The 14,313-nt window shown below is 43.7% G+C and overlaps 1 protein-coding gene across 5 annotated transcripts in view; it reads left to right on the plus strand.

The window, feature by feature from the left end:
• Positions 1-1,681: 1,681 nt before the first annotated feature.
• LOC144599691 (arf-GAP with coiled-coil, ANK repeat and PH domain-containing protein 2-like) overlaps positions 1,682-14,313 on the plus strand; it is a 91,331-nt gene continuing 78,699 nt past the window's right edge. For all 5 annotated transcript variants that reach the window (XM_078410897.1, XM_078410902.1, XM_078410898.1 and 2 more), the window contains exon 1: positions 1,682-1,916. In XM_078410897.1, coding sequence (XP_078267023.1) covers positions 1,864-1,916 — 53 coding nt within the window. In that variant the 5' untranslated portion in view covers positions 1,682-1,863. The remainder of the gene's footprint in view (positions 1,917-14,313) is intronic.

The raw sequence follows: 14,313 nt of genomic DNA on the forward strand, positions 1-14,313 counted from the left end.
AGTAACCTGTGCCTGCCTTCTCCCCATATCCCTTGATTCTGCTAGCCCCTAGAGCTCTATCTAACTCTCTCTTAAATTCTTCCCGTGAATTGGCCTCGACTGCCTTCTGTGGCAGAGACTCACAGGCTCACAACTCTCTGGATGAAAAAGTTTTTTCTCATCTCAGTTTTAAATGGCCTCCCCTTTATTCTTAGACTGTGGCCCCTGGTTCTGGACTCCCCCAACATTGAGAACGTTTTTCCTGCATCTAGATTGTCCAGTCCTTTTATAACTCCAGTACTTTGACTTTATTTGTAATCTAGCATCTGCTGTTCCTTGTGTCTTTATTTGTCGATGTGACCTGCTGCTTTTCCCACTTATTGCCGATTAGATCATTTTTAGCATTTGAAGTTTGTGGAGTTTTCTAATCATGCAAAAGCAAACATCGGTTGTTATGCAGTTCAAAGGTAATTGACGTGAAATGCCAGCTCTGCAATTCTCTCTTCACAGATGCTGCCCGGTCGACAGAGCAGTTCCAGTTTTTACTGTTTTTGCGGCAGTTTAAAAAAAATGCTTTTAGATGAAACTTTCCCACGTTAAGATGTTTGATACAAGTACTGACAGCAGATGGCGATCTCAGTTACTTTCAACTTAAGTTTGGTTGTTAATTGGGCGTCACTCCTATTAAATAATTTGCAACGATGCCTAGTCCTTGACAATAGCTATGTTTCAGTGTCAGTTTGGTTGCAAAAATGGGGATGCAACGTGATGCCGCCGTCCACGGTAAAGCGTGGGTTCCCATACAAATTACACCTGGACTGGAGGCACTCGCCACTGGAGAGAGTGGACACTGGTACTGAGCTGGAGAAGGTACTGGAGGCATTGGAGCTGGAGACACGGCAGTGGTGACACGGGGCACTGGAGATAGTGGACACGAGTTGCAGACACTGGGGCACTGGCAGTGCTGGGGCTGGAGCCACACACATATACTGGGGCACTGGCAGTACTGGAGCCACAAACACTGGGGCACTGGCAGTACTGGGGCTGAGCCACACACACTGGGGCACTGGCAGTACTGGGGCTGGAGCCACACACATATACTGGGGCACTGGCAGTACTGGGGCTGGAGCCACACACACACTGGGGCACTGGCAGTGCTGGGGCTGGAGCCACAAACACTGGGGCACTGGAAGTGCTGGGGCTGGAGCCACAAACACTGGGGCACTGGCAGTACTGGGGCTGGAGCCACACACATATACTGGGGCACTGGCAGTACTGGAGCCACAAACACTGGGGCACTGGCAGTACTGGGGCTGAGCCACACACACTGGGGCACTGGCAGTACTGGGGCTGGAGCCACACACATATACTGGGGCACTGGCAGTACTGGGGCTGGAGCCACACACACACTGGGGCACTGGCAGTGCTGGGGCTGGAGCCACAAACACTGGGGCACTGGAAGGGCTGGAGCCACAAACACTGGGGTGCTGCGGCTGGAACCACACATACTGGGACGGGCTGGATCCTCTGTGGCGCCTGGCCCCTCCCCTCTCTGTCCCGCGGCACCGTGCACGCAAACCTGCTGCCGCCCATGCGATTGGCTGGCGGAGCGGGCGCGGGTTGGCCGGACGGGCTGTCCATCACATGGCGGGAGGGCAGGGTTGGTTGCACGGGGAGCGGCGGCGTCGCGCGGGCGGGGCCCCCTCAGTCAGTCAGTCAGTGAGTGAGTGTCCGTCCGCGCGCCGGGCAGAGCCTGTGGAGAGAACCGTACAGCGGCCCCCGACCCCCGACCCCGCGCACACACCCCGGCCCCGCGCGCCAACCCCGACCCCGCGCGCCAACCCCGGACTCTGAGCCCCGAGCCCGGGCTCCCCGCCCGCCGCCATGAAGCTGATGGTGGATTTCGAGGAGTGTCTGAAGGATTCGCCGCGCTTCAGGTAGGCCGTGCCAGCGCCCCGGGCCCCAGCTCCGCCCTCACCCGCGCTTCAGGTTGATGGGTGTTTATAACGGCCGCCACTTCGGTGGCGGGTGACGGGAACTAGGCGGCCCGGCTCACCCTGCCCTCGGCCTCTGCCCGGGACCCTGCCCTGCCCAGCGTCTACGGCATGTGCCCAGTCTAAGCCCTCCCTGTGCTGTGTCCAGTTCAGTCCCTGTGTCCAGGTTGATGCCTTGCTGTGCCCAGTCTATGCCCTGTGCCCAGTCTATGCCCTGTCCAGTCTATGCCCTGTCCAGTCTATGCCCTGCGTCCGGTCTATGCCCTGTGCCCAGTCTATGCCAAGTGTCCATGCCCTGTGTCCAGTATGCCCCATGGTCGATGCTCTGTGTCCAGTTCAGTCCCTGTGCCCAGTCCATGCCATGTGTCAAGTCTATGTCCTGTGCCCAGTCTATGCCAAGTGTCCAGTCCATGCCCTGCGTCCATTCTATGCCAAGTGTCCAGTCCATGTCCTGTGTCCAGTATGCCCCATGGTCGATGCCCTGTGCCCAGCCCGAGTATCCCTTGCTTTCTCCAGTGGGCACCTTTAGCCCCGGTGCGTGAGGAGCAGACGCCAGCACCTCATCGGTCGACAGTTATTTGACGATCTAACTTTTATCCCGGATCTGGACCAGTTTGTCCGTAGGATCCATTATTGGCACCAATTTCAAGCGGCTGAAATCATGCCTTAAAATACTGTCTCGTCAGTCTAAACACACTGAATGTCTTATGAATGTTTTTTTTTAATCCTGTAACTCGAGGTCGCTCTTAACCTAGTTCAGTGTGAAGGTCAGGACAGTGGCATGTGTCTGTTCAGACATGTGTATTACCTGTTTGTGATGTTTGACTGATTGAAATCATTACTGGTTAGCTGCGAATTTGATGACTGAAAGTGAGGGGGAGGCAGACTTGTATTTTCTGTGATTCTTAATCTTTCACAAACAATGAATTACATAAAACCTCAGAAAAAATGTTTTGATTTGTGAAGATGCATTTCGACTAGAATATAAGTGTTTACATTCCATATACAAGCAAATAGTTTTAACCATGACAACTCTGTCTCTTTGTTTAATCTCCTCTTCTTTCATTCGCATATTGTGTACTTTTAATTGACAATGGGATTTCTTTGAGAGTAAATTTGACAGCCCATGTTCTGCAGAGCCAAACCCCATAAATTCTTATGTTGTATAAGTAGTTAATTTCTTTGGCAGAGTTGTAGTGTAAGAGAGTTGTACCCTATTGAAACAGTTCCTATGCCTCACTGTGTCTCTGCTGACCATCATAACATCAATACTAATCCCACTTGTCTTTATTAATTCTGTATTTCTCTATCCTATGCTCATTCACCTGTCCAGAAGCCTCTCAAATGTTTTTACTGTTCCCTTATCAATCCTTGTGGTCAGATCTTCATAAAATACTGAAATTCATGAAATATAATTTCCAATGTACAAAGCCAGGCTGAGTATTCCTAATCATTTCTCGTCTTTCCAAATGAAAATAAATCCTATCTCTCTGAGTCTCTTCCAATAACTTTCCCGTCACTAGCTTGTAGTTCTCTGGCTAATTCCTGCTGCCTCTTCATCGTGGCTAACAAAGATCTAGACATCTCTGGAGGTGCCTCAGCAACCTCCACCTTTGCTTCCCAATACCCTGCTGGAGATTTAGTCACCTTTATGAATTTCAAGACCTCCAACACCACCTCCTTTGTAATGTTGAAGTGTGCCAGGATTTCACTATTCCCTCCTGTGAATTGCTCTCTCCCTTGTCCTTCTCCTTGGTACATGCAGATGAGAAGTATTCATTTAAGACCGTGTTCACTTCCTGTGGATCCAGATGGAGCATACCAGAGTGATCCCTAATGGGTCCCACTTTCTCCCAATTTACCCTTTTACTTTTAACATATTTATAGAATTCCCTTTTTGCCATCCCAACTTCCTCTTTAAAAGTATTCCTACATCCCTTATACTTCATAGAAAATAGGTGCAGGAGGAGGCCATTTAACTCTTCCAGCTTCTCACAGTGCGCACAGCAGTCAGCCAACAGTCGCTTGTCTTTTTCTGTTTTGTTTTCACTTTTAATTTAATTTTAATTTCAAGTTTTCGTATACCTTGTGTGTTCTGACTATTGGCTGACCAATTTCCCTCCAGGGATGAATAAAGTTCTATTGTATCATATTGTAGAGAGCTCCTGTTGGCTGCCATTTAAAAACTATCCTTCACGTTCCCCATCCGCACTTACCTAACACTTAAGGACCAGTCCTATTTATTTTTTTTGTAAACAAATACCATAATGGTGACTGGTCCCATAGTGCCTCAACAATGTCCCACTGTAGATATAATACCACAATCTCATTTGCAAATCCATGCCCTGTACCTGTCAAACAGTTCTGTCTAACAGGGAGAGGAGAGACCTTCCTTGCTCCCTGCTCTGCCCCTGTGGGTCCTGCCTCTGCTCTTGCTTTCTCAACCTCAATATTTGCTTCAACAATCTTATTTGATACATTACTACTTAGGGCAGCTCCTGCAGCAAAATTAATTTTGCTTATTTGCACTATCTAACCTTGGATTTTAAAATTAGATGCAAATCTGGAAGCAAGCTCTGGTCAAGCTTCTGCTTCATGGCGAAGCACACTTGGAATTGAACGTACAGGAGCATGTGCAGCCTTGGTCAGGCATAAACTTTGGTTCCGAAAGGAAAAGAGCATTGTTATTTCTGAACTGTCTTCTCCGGAACATTTTGATGTCTTAAATTAGAAAATTTTAAAATTGGAAATATAGCCTCATAAACCAACAGGTTGAATTTTTATTCAATCAAATATTTTGATTAACATTCTTCTTTACTATTTCCTACACAGGCCAATAAACTTTAATACATTGTTAGCACACTGTTATTGATTCACATAGTCTGATTTTCAATTTATGAGCTTGTTGCAATAAAGTTAAATACAAATCATATTTTTGAGCTTTGCCTAATTATAAATAGATTTAATGTATGAGTAAATGGAGTAGCTTTATTTTCAGGCAAAATCTTTATTTTGTCAGTCTATCAGGGAGTTGGTTCAAATTAAGTTGAGGATTTTATTTTATTCACTTCACAGAAAGTGTAGCATTTATTTAATCTCTAGAAATGTGATTTGCTTCCTTGACTTGTTGCATCTGGTTTGGGAATTCTACTTTCCGTTGTCCTGTTGGCTCACAAATTTGAGAGTTTTGTCCCGGAAACAATGATGTGAGGCTTTGAACAAGCTTCAGGGTGGTAGATCCCACAGGTGCTTACTGCTCTTGTTCTTCTAGGTAGTAAGCTGTGTATCTTGTACAGGGTAGTAAGCTGTGTACCTTGTACAGGGTGCACACTGCAGCAACCATTCACTAGGGAGCGAGTGGCTATTGAAGTTGTTCATTGGACTACTGATCAGTTGGACTGTTTCCCTCAGGATTCTTGAGCCTTGTTGGATCAAGGATTGTGGAGTGAATTCCCACCGCACCTCTGAGTTTGTGGAAGCTTCAGGAAGGTGAGAGAGGAGTCACTTTCTCCAGAATGTTCTTTGCTAATCAGATGGAACTAAAATTATTTAACCTCACTAAGGGAATCAAACAACAGCATAGTCTAAATTCAGGGGAGTGAGGCTTTTGGTCTTAATCATTGGCAATAATATTTAATTAGCTCTGCATCATCTAATCAGTTCTCCTGCGCTGTAGTGGAAGAACGTACATTAGGTTTATTTTAAACACAGTACTTCATCAGCTCTCTATAATAACTCCGTTTCTACCTGCTGACTATGAATCACTTCAGGCAGTGAATCAGTCATCATTACAGGTGAATGTCACTGTAATCAGGGAGAGGTTTGTTTGTAATGGAGGCCAGGCACATGCTCCATCTATAATGACTTGCTCATTTGTCTTGTTCCTTCAATAGCCATGTGATTTTTACAAGTTGTGGCAAATTTGTGAAGTACAGTGGGTCACTTTATATTTATTATGTTCTATTGAAACCTAGCAATGAAAAAAACCCTCTCCAGAAATCACTACAAAATACAAGTTGGTTTAGTTTTTTCTATTATTTCCCTGTCAAGAATGTTTAATTGTCACATGTACCGACAACAGACAATGACATTCTCACTTGCAGCAACAGTGTTTCTCTGTGACCGTCTTAAACCTCAGCAGGGGTATGAAATGACCAAACTTAACAATTTTCACAATTAAAATAGTTAGAAATGGTAATTTTATAAGGTGTAATTGGTTTTAGCTGCAAAGAAATGGTGATATTTTGACGATTTTCAGGATACCTTGTCTTGGTTTGCTGCCTGTTGTCAGTGGCTGCTGATGTCCCCAGCATTTTGTGCAAGAACACCTGTGGCCCTGGCCATGACGTGTACCGCTAATCTCAATGTTATTGTCACACTTGCTATTTATATGGTTGGAAATGCATGCGTTTACTTCCCAAAGGTTACTACACAATAAAAGCAGCAGGTCCTGTTGTAATGTTCTCAAGGTTTAATTATTTTATAAACGTGAATTATTTTATTTAATCTTGGTTTGGGAGAAGTTATAATTGCATATTTGAAATTCTACAGTTTAGTAAAACAATGTGTGATTGGCTATTTAACAAGCAATTCTGATATTGTGGTAAATTGATTTATGTCTTATTACATTGAAATTTAAAGTGGTTGGAAGAAAAATAAAATTCTTAATTGCGAGTTGGAGTCAGTTGCAATATCTTTATTAAAGTTGCTTCACTCCCCTGCAAAGCAACCATGGGGATTGCAACATTTGTTAGTTCATGCACTGTAAGGGTCGCCAAAATAGAAATCAGAAGCACGGGACTTTGGCTGTTGTCACACAAGACCACAAATGGATGGGCAAAATCAGGTTCAGTGACAATCATTTTATGCTTTTATCATTCTAGAAATTACTTTTAAACATCAATGTTTGATTTGTTTTATTTTTCTCATGGCAGAAAATCACTCAAATTTACAAAATATTTTTTATAAAGTTAATATCCCCCCAGCCCCCATCACTTAATACCATTTAGAGCAAAAACGAGCAGGCACCACACATTGATCTTGTTTTAAAGAATAAGAATATTTGGGTTTTCTGAGTGTTACTGTAACAACATAGTTGATAAACTGAAGTATAAAATGTCACAAAATGAAACTTGTATTCAACTTGGGGATGTTTCAGTATGTTTCAAAAATCACGTTTTGATGATGTTGCTTCTCGGGAGTGCGGCCATTCTATAGCTGTGCAGCTCCCCAAAGTTGGCAATTCTTTTCATTCCAGGGACAACTTATTTTTCTGGTGCAAGCTTAGTTTCTCTCGATATTTTTGTCCAGTTTAGTTGATTGTCATGTGTACTGAGGTACACTGAAAATATTTTTTCTGTGTGCTATCCAGTTAGCGGAAAGACTATACATGATTACAATCCAGCTGTCCACAGTGCACAGATGTTCTTGAGTCGAGGGGAAAGCAAAATCTATTTTTCTTTAATTCCTCCAACAGTAAGTCCAACGTTTGCTGATCTAAACATGAACCTTTTGTGAGAAGAGGAAGAAATGACATTATTACTTCAATAATTCCATTTCTACATTCGATAAAAGTGATAAAATCCCTTTTGCTTTGGAAACTAAATCACTATTTGCTGTGGTTGCTCCAGAGTATTTGCTGGAGAAACATGCAGACCTCATCGTAACGGTGATCTCCACTTCGTCCAAAATATTGTGCACTTTTATTGTTTGTTACAGGGAGAAATCATAACCTGGTTGCAATGATTTGCACAGGTTAGTGCATGTTTCCTCTTTTAACAGTTTTGTTTGTCATCACAGAAGTTTTTATTGGTTGGGGTGAGCGGAGAACTGCAAAGAGGTTGCTGTTAGTGCAGGTTTCCCTGGCCCTTGTAGTTGCTACCAGCGCTTGTTTCTGTGGCCCTGTACTCTTGTAGTTGCTGTCAGCGCTGGTTTCTGTGGCCCTGTACTCTTGTAGTTACCACTAGCGCTAGTTTCTCTGGCCCTGTACTCTTGTAGTTGCTCTCAGCGCTGGTTTCCCTGGCCCTGAACTCTTGTAGTTGCCACCAGTGCTGGTTTCTGTGCCCCTGTACTCTTGTAGTTGCCCTCAGCGCTGGGTTCCCTGGTCCGGTACTCTTGAGCTGTTTCACCGAATGCAGTTAATATTTCAATAAAACAGGAGTTTTTTTATTTCCTGTAGAAGTAAAATGATTTGGTTAAAATGTCATATTAATGGTGTGTTCCTCATGGGCATATTTTTCACCACCAAAAAAGTTAGTGCACAGTTTTAACAAAACTTCCCTACCCTGATGCTGCTTTCCCATTCATTAAGCACCACCTTCCCTTTGCCTTCCAAGTTACTTCCTCACCTTGCATGCTCACCTTGTGGTTCAACTACAAGTGTGGTAAACAACCGCAGAATTTATTCTTGGGTTTATTTCTGTTGTTAAATAATACAGATGAGGAATAAAATGTAAGAGTTTCTAGAATGATTATATTATTCATGTTTTAATGATTTAAGAAATGATCTGTGTTTTTTGTAATTACTGATTTTAAAATGTGTCATTTTTTTGAAAATGTTTTTTTTAAATGAGTAATAGTCTGATTTGTTTGTGTGTGCAGAAGATCACTGCACCAATCAGTGTTTGGAAAGGAAGGGTGAGGTTTGTTTTGTAAGCACCAGTATAAGGCAAATGTAAAAGCAGAATTACAAACACAAAATTCTGGAGGCACTCAGTAGAAAACACAAGTGGAGAGGGTGGTAGTGAATGATTGAACAAAATTACCGTTGATCAGCACCAGGAAACGTTAGAAAAGGAGCATGTTGCAGGAGGTAAGGGGTGGAGAGAACCAAGGGAGAATCTGATGGGGAGAGATTTGGAGACGCTAGATGTGGGAAGATTGTTCCCGATGTTGGGGAAGTCCAGAACCAGGGGTCACACCTTAAGGATAAGGGGGAAGTCTTTTAGGACCGAGATGAGAAAACATTTCTTCACACAGAGAGTGGTGAATCTGTGGAATTCTCTGCCACAGAAGGTAGTTGAGGCCAGTTCATTGGCTATATTTAAGAGGGAGTTAGATGTGGCCCTTGTGGCTAAAGGGATCAGTGGGTATGGAGAGAAGGCAGGTACAGGTTACTGAGCTGGATGATCAGCCATGATCATATTGAATGGGGGTTCAGGCTCGAAGGGCCGAATGGCCTACTCCACCTATTTTCTATATTTCTATGAGATGGTGAGGAATGAGATGACTCTTGGGATTAGTGTTCAGTGAGAGAGGAAGGTGAAGGATTGCTCACTTTCCTCTGTCTGGAGAATGTGCAACTGGAGCATCATAAAAAACCCAGAGCATGGAGCAGTGCAGCACAGGAACAGGCCACAGTCTGTGCCGACCATCACGCCAATTATGTTATCCCGTCTGAATGCACGTGATCATAGTTGTAAAGTCAGAGAGAGAGACGGCGTGGAATGGGCCATTCTACCACTGAGTCCATGCAAACCAGCAACCACCCATTTATACTAATCCTACACTAATCCCGTTTTATTTCCTCCATATTCTTATCAACTCCTTCCTGATTTTATACTCTGGATGTCCTTGGAATGTGGGAGGAAACCTACATGGTTGCATGAGAATGAGCAAACTCCACACAGACAGAGGTTGGGATTGAAGCTGGTTCCGTAAATAATTACACATTCTCTTGTTAGCATGAATGGCTTTGCTGCTTAAAGTTGAATGCCCATAAAATTGCATGTAAATAAAGAGAAAATAAAGAGAAAATGAAGAGATTATAACGGCAAGGACAAGATGTTTTGAAGGTTCAGCCAAGAATTTTGAGGTTGGAAATTGTTATTCGTGCTGAAGACATCCGAGTTATGTTTGCATAGCTGCAATCACAGTTTTCTGGAGGAGAGTTGGATAATTTTCAAATATTGGAATGTTAGCTAAGTTTCCACTGTCCAGAAAGGCAAAAGGCATTTGGAGTCACTGACATCTTTCAGGCACTGTTGTGGTTTTCCCAGTGTGAATCGTTAGCTCTGCATTACATGTAGCTTTCATTTTAGGAGTGCTTTTGTGTACTTCAACTTTCATCAAACCAAGTTTATATTGTTTGCAGAGCTGTCGTAAGAACATCAGTAATTTCAACAATACATCCTTCCTTGTTACTGGAATGTTTCTGCTCGTGGCCTCTTTGAATACTGCCAGATTTACACGGGGTGGATCCACTCGGGGTTCACGATGAAAAATGTCAGGGTTGAACTAACGTCACCCATTCCTTCTCTCCACAGATGCTGCCTGACCCGCTGAGTTACTCCAGCTTTTTGTATCCAATGTCAGAGTGGAAAGTTGATAAGCAAAAATTATGTATTAAAACCAAATATTGCTTTGTGCACGTCTAACACTTTTCAAGAGAAATTAGATTTTGTATCATAAGTAGTATTTCCTGCTGAGTTAAGCATAGTTTTGATATTGTTTTTCAATGCATGTGTGCGTTGTACACCAGATTAATTTTGATTTTGGCCCAGTCTTTGCAATGCCTGTAGAAGAGCACCCCCTGGACAGTTCCTAGTGTTCCCCACTCCCCGTTCCCCCCCCCCCCCGGAGTGTTCCCAGTATTCCCCACTCCCTGGATGCCCCCCCAACCCGGACTGTTCCCAGTGTTCCCCACTCCCTGGTCTCCCCCCCCCCTGGACTGTTCCCAGTGTTCTCCATTCCCTGGATCCCCCCACCCCCCCCTGGGTGTAGACTGCATTCTGGGCAAAGCTCCAGCCTAAATTTGCATTTTATGACATGATATTGTTAATGTAAAAGTAAATGTTTCCTTGACACGTGCATAAGTGTAAATACAGAATATAGAAACCTTTACTTTTGGAATGTAAGCTTCACTTGTAAAGCCGCAACTTATCCATTCATAGTTGCCTTAAGGTGGCATGGTGGTGCAGCGGTAAAGTTGCTGCCTTACAGCAAATGCAGCGCTGGAGACTCGGGTTCGATCCTGACCACAGGCGCCGTCTGTACGGAGTTTGTACGTTCTCCCCGTGACCTGCGTGGGTTTTCTCCGAGATCTTCGGTTTCCTCCCACACTCCAAAGACGTACTGGTATGTAGGTTAATTGGCTGGGCAAATGTAAAAAAAATTGTCCCTAGTGGGTGTAGGATAGTGTTAGTGCTGCACGGACCCGGTGGGCCGAAGGGCCTATTTCTGCGTTGTATCTCCAAATCTAAATCTAAAGGTGAAGTAAAGGACATGGAACAGTGCAGTGCTGGAAGAGACCCTTCAACTCACAATGTCGGAGCCAAACATGATGCCAAATTAAGCAAATCCCTTCTGCCTACACATAATCCATATCCCTCTATTCCATGAATATCCATGTGCCTATCTGAAAGCCTCCAACTCCACTATTGTATCTGCCTCCACTACCACCCCTAGCCAGCCCCACCTCTCTGTGCGTGTAATGAGCGATCCTTTTCATCTTCTGTAATGTGGGTGGCGAAGGTGCATGTGGGCGGGGAATTCAGATCCTTCAACTTTGTAATGCTGAAAGAAGAGTGTTACGGGTCGATGTGGGATGCTGCTTGTTGTTGGTGGATGTGTGATGGGGAGAGCAAGCTGGGTGAGCAGAGGAAAGACCACACATTAGAATCAGAGTACATTTCCTCAACCCGAGCCGGTGCAGTTAGTGTCCTGATCCAAGCTGCGATAGGGCGGTGCTGACGGAGTTATCTAGCCGTTACACCATCTCATTCACCCACACTCTGCATGCATGCAAACATGACTCTTTATAGCAGCGTTTTTGTGAGCAACTATCATGACAGTGGTCAGCAGTGATGGTGAGCAATTGCAAGGGTTGAGAGAGCAGCACACAAACCACAAATGAGAAGTTGGAATTCCACCAGAGGCAAGAGCAAGTCTTGCAGCCCGGAGAACACTGGCAGCTTGACCACCCTTGCCTGCTACCACTGTTGATGTAAAATCCAAAATCTACCAAGCTTTTAGTTCGTATCCAGTTCACTTTCAATGAATAATCTCATTTGGGCAATTCTAAGTAACATTTGTGTTTTCGGTAGGAAAATAACTGCAGATGCTGGTACAAATCGAAGGTATCACAAAATGCTGGAGTAAATCAGCAGGTCATGCAGCATCTAGGAGAGAAGGAATGGGTGACGTTTCGGGTCGAGACTGATGGTCTTTGTGTTTTCGGTGTCAGCCCAGATTGTTGACCATCACACAGTACTGCAATGCAAAGGTTGCACGTAAGAATCCAGTGGTAGTTTCATCGTGTTTTGCAAGTTTTATGGTGTGCCCATTTGATGAAGAAAGTTGAAAGAAAACAAAGTTGTGAAATCTTGGTATTTGATCTAATTGGCCCTGAAGCTGCAAAGCACAGCTCCATTTCCAATGGAAATCTAAAATAGTTCAGTGACCTCACTCATTTCTGTGGAACCACGTAACAATTAGAGTAGTATTCACAAAGCTAAACTGGCTCTCAGTGGCTGGGTGGATATGTACAACAGGAGTTATACTTTTGAATAAAGTTTGTTTTATCTGAATTTAGTTACAAAGTTTGCATTTTTAAGTGCGGACTCATGTGCAAAGTGGAGGAAGCATGCAGAAAGGTGAACCAGTTTCCTCATTATGGTCATGGGATCAGGAGGATAGAGCAGATTGCCAGATTGTAGTGGGCTGCATGAACTCTGTTTAGCTGGTCAATCAAGAGACAAAAGAAATTCCGTTTGGTCAGTAGTGGATTAGAAGCTATGTACGAACTGGGTTGGTATGTTTCAAGCATATGTTAGTCACAATAAAGTGGTTACTTTGACATTTTGAGAATGGGGTTTGTGGTTACTGTGAACCTGTTATTAATTTATATTTTCAATGCTCCATAAGCAAATCTGTCCTCGATCTGATGGGAAATGTATTTGTCAGCCCTCTTCAGATTAGATCATCACCCGGGGTCATATGATAAATGTATTTACCAGGATACCCCAGTTGAATCATCTCTTGCTACATTGGGCCAGATAGAGATGAGGGGTCTGAATTTATAAGTATGCTGACACAAGGAACTGCAGATGCTGCAAGTGCTGGAGTAACTCAGCGGGTCAGGCAGCATCTGGATAGGTGGCGTTTTGGGCCAGGACCCTTGGTTTGAAGAAGTTCCATCTCCTTCAGAGATGTTGCCTGACCCACTGAGTTCCTCCAGCATTTTGTGTTTTTTTAAAATAAAAGTGTGTCCATTGACAGTGCATTCAATTAATGTAAATATATAGACTGAAAGGCGAGTGCTTACCAAATAATTCATTGCCAGACATTTTAATTCGAGTATTCCTCCACAGGAAAGATATCTTCAAAATTTGAAAATGAAAGCATTCCTCCCAGTAGTTCCTGTGGAGTTATTCCATGTCTAATTAGACCGCTCATCCAGAGTTACCTGTCACCAGTGTTGAAAGCTTATAATGGCTTTTAAATTTTACAATTGCAGTGTTTGGCATAACTACTGTCTTCGACCAGTGCTACCCGCAATTTCAAGCACAATATTAATTTTCAATTTTCAAACTGATGTCAATGTTCTTCTCACTTTGCTGGTCTTAGCTTGCGTGTGATCAACAGCCAGTTTGCACGAGGTGTGTGTATGCGCGTGCACAGCCACACGCTCTGCTTTTACCAAGTTAGGATGTAGTCGTGACATCTGTTGCTAATTTGTTGGGCTTCTAAATTTTAATCTTTTCATTTATGTGGTGAACTGGCACAATTATTTACTAAATGATCATTCTGCACCATCAATAACCCACAATGCCCTCTGTTACTCTCTGTGTTGGTTGGAGGAATGATATCAGAGATATTATTAAAAGGCCAGCGACCTGATGATCACATGGACCAGTGGTATCATTAATAACCAAACTGAGAACGTGCAGATAGTGAGCGATGAACAAACTGCTGCAGGAACTGATGCAAGGCCTCCACCTGAATCATCGACTGCCCCTTTGCCTCAGTAGATTTGCGTGACCCGCTCAGTTCCTTCAGCTGTTTCTTTGCTCCAGATTATAGTGTCTACAGTCTTTTGTCTCCATATGAAGATAGTGACCCTGATATTTTCATTTATTGACGTTCACCCATGATTTTGCAACAGGAAGGTTGTTTACACTATTAGCGCGTGAAATACACTGGTAGCAAAATGCATAGAAGTTGGTTGAAAACAACCTATAAACACTAACTTTGGCTCTGGGTGCAGGTTTAAGGAACAATTTTTCACATGTAGCCATCCCAGTGATAGAGCTAATTGTAATTGATGAATTTCAAAACCCCTATTTGTAATTTAGTCCACGATGCTTGTGCTGTGCTTGAAATTTTGTTTTGCTTTCTCCAA

This window comes from Rhinoraja longicauda, chromosome 13 (assembly GCF_053455715.1).
Source record: "Rhinoraja longicauda isolate Sanriku21f chromosome 13, sRhiLon1.1, whole genome shotgun sequence".
In the NCBI taxonomy this organism is placed as follows: Eukaryota; Metazoa; Chordata; class Chondrichthyes; order Rajiformes; family Arhynchobatidae; genus Rhinoraja; species Rhinoraja longicauda.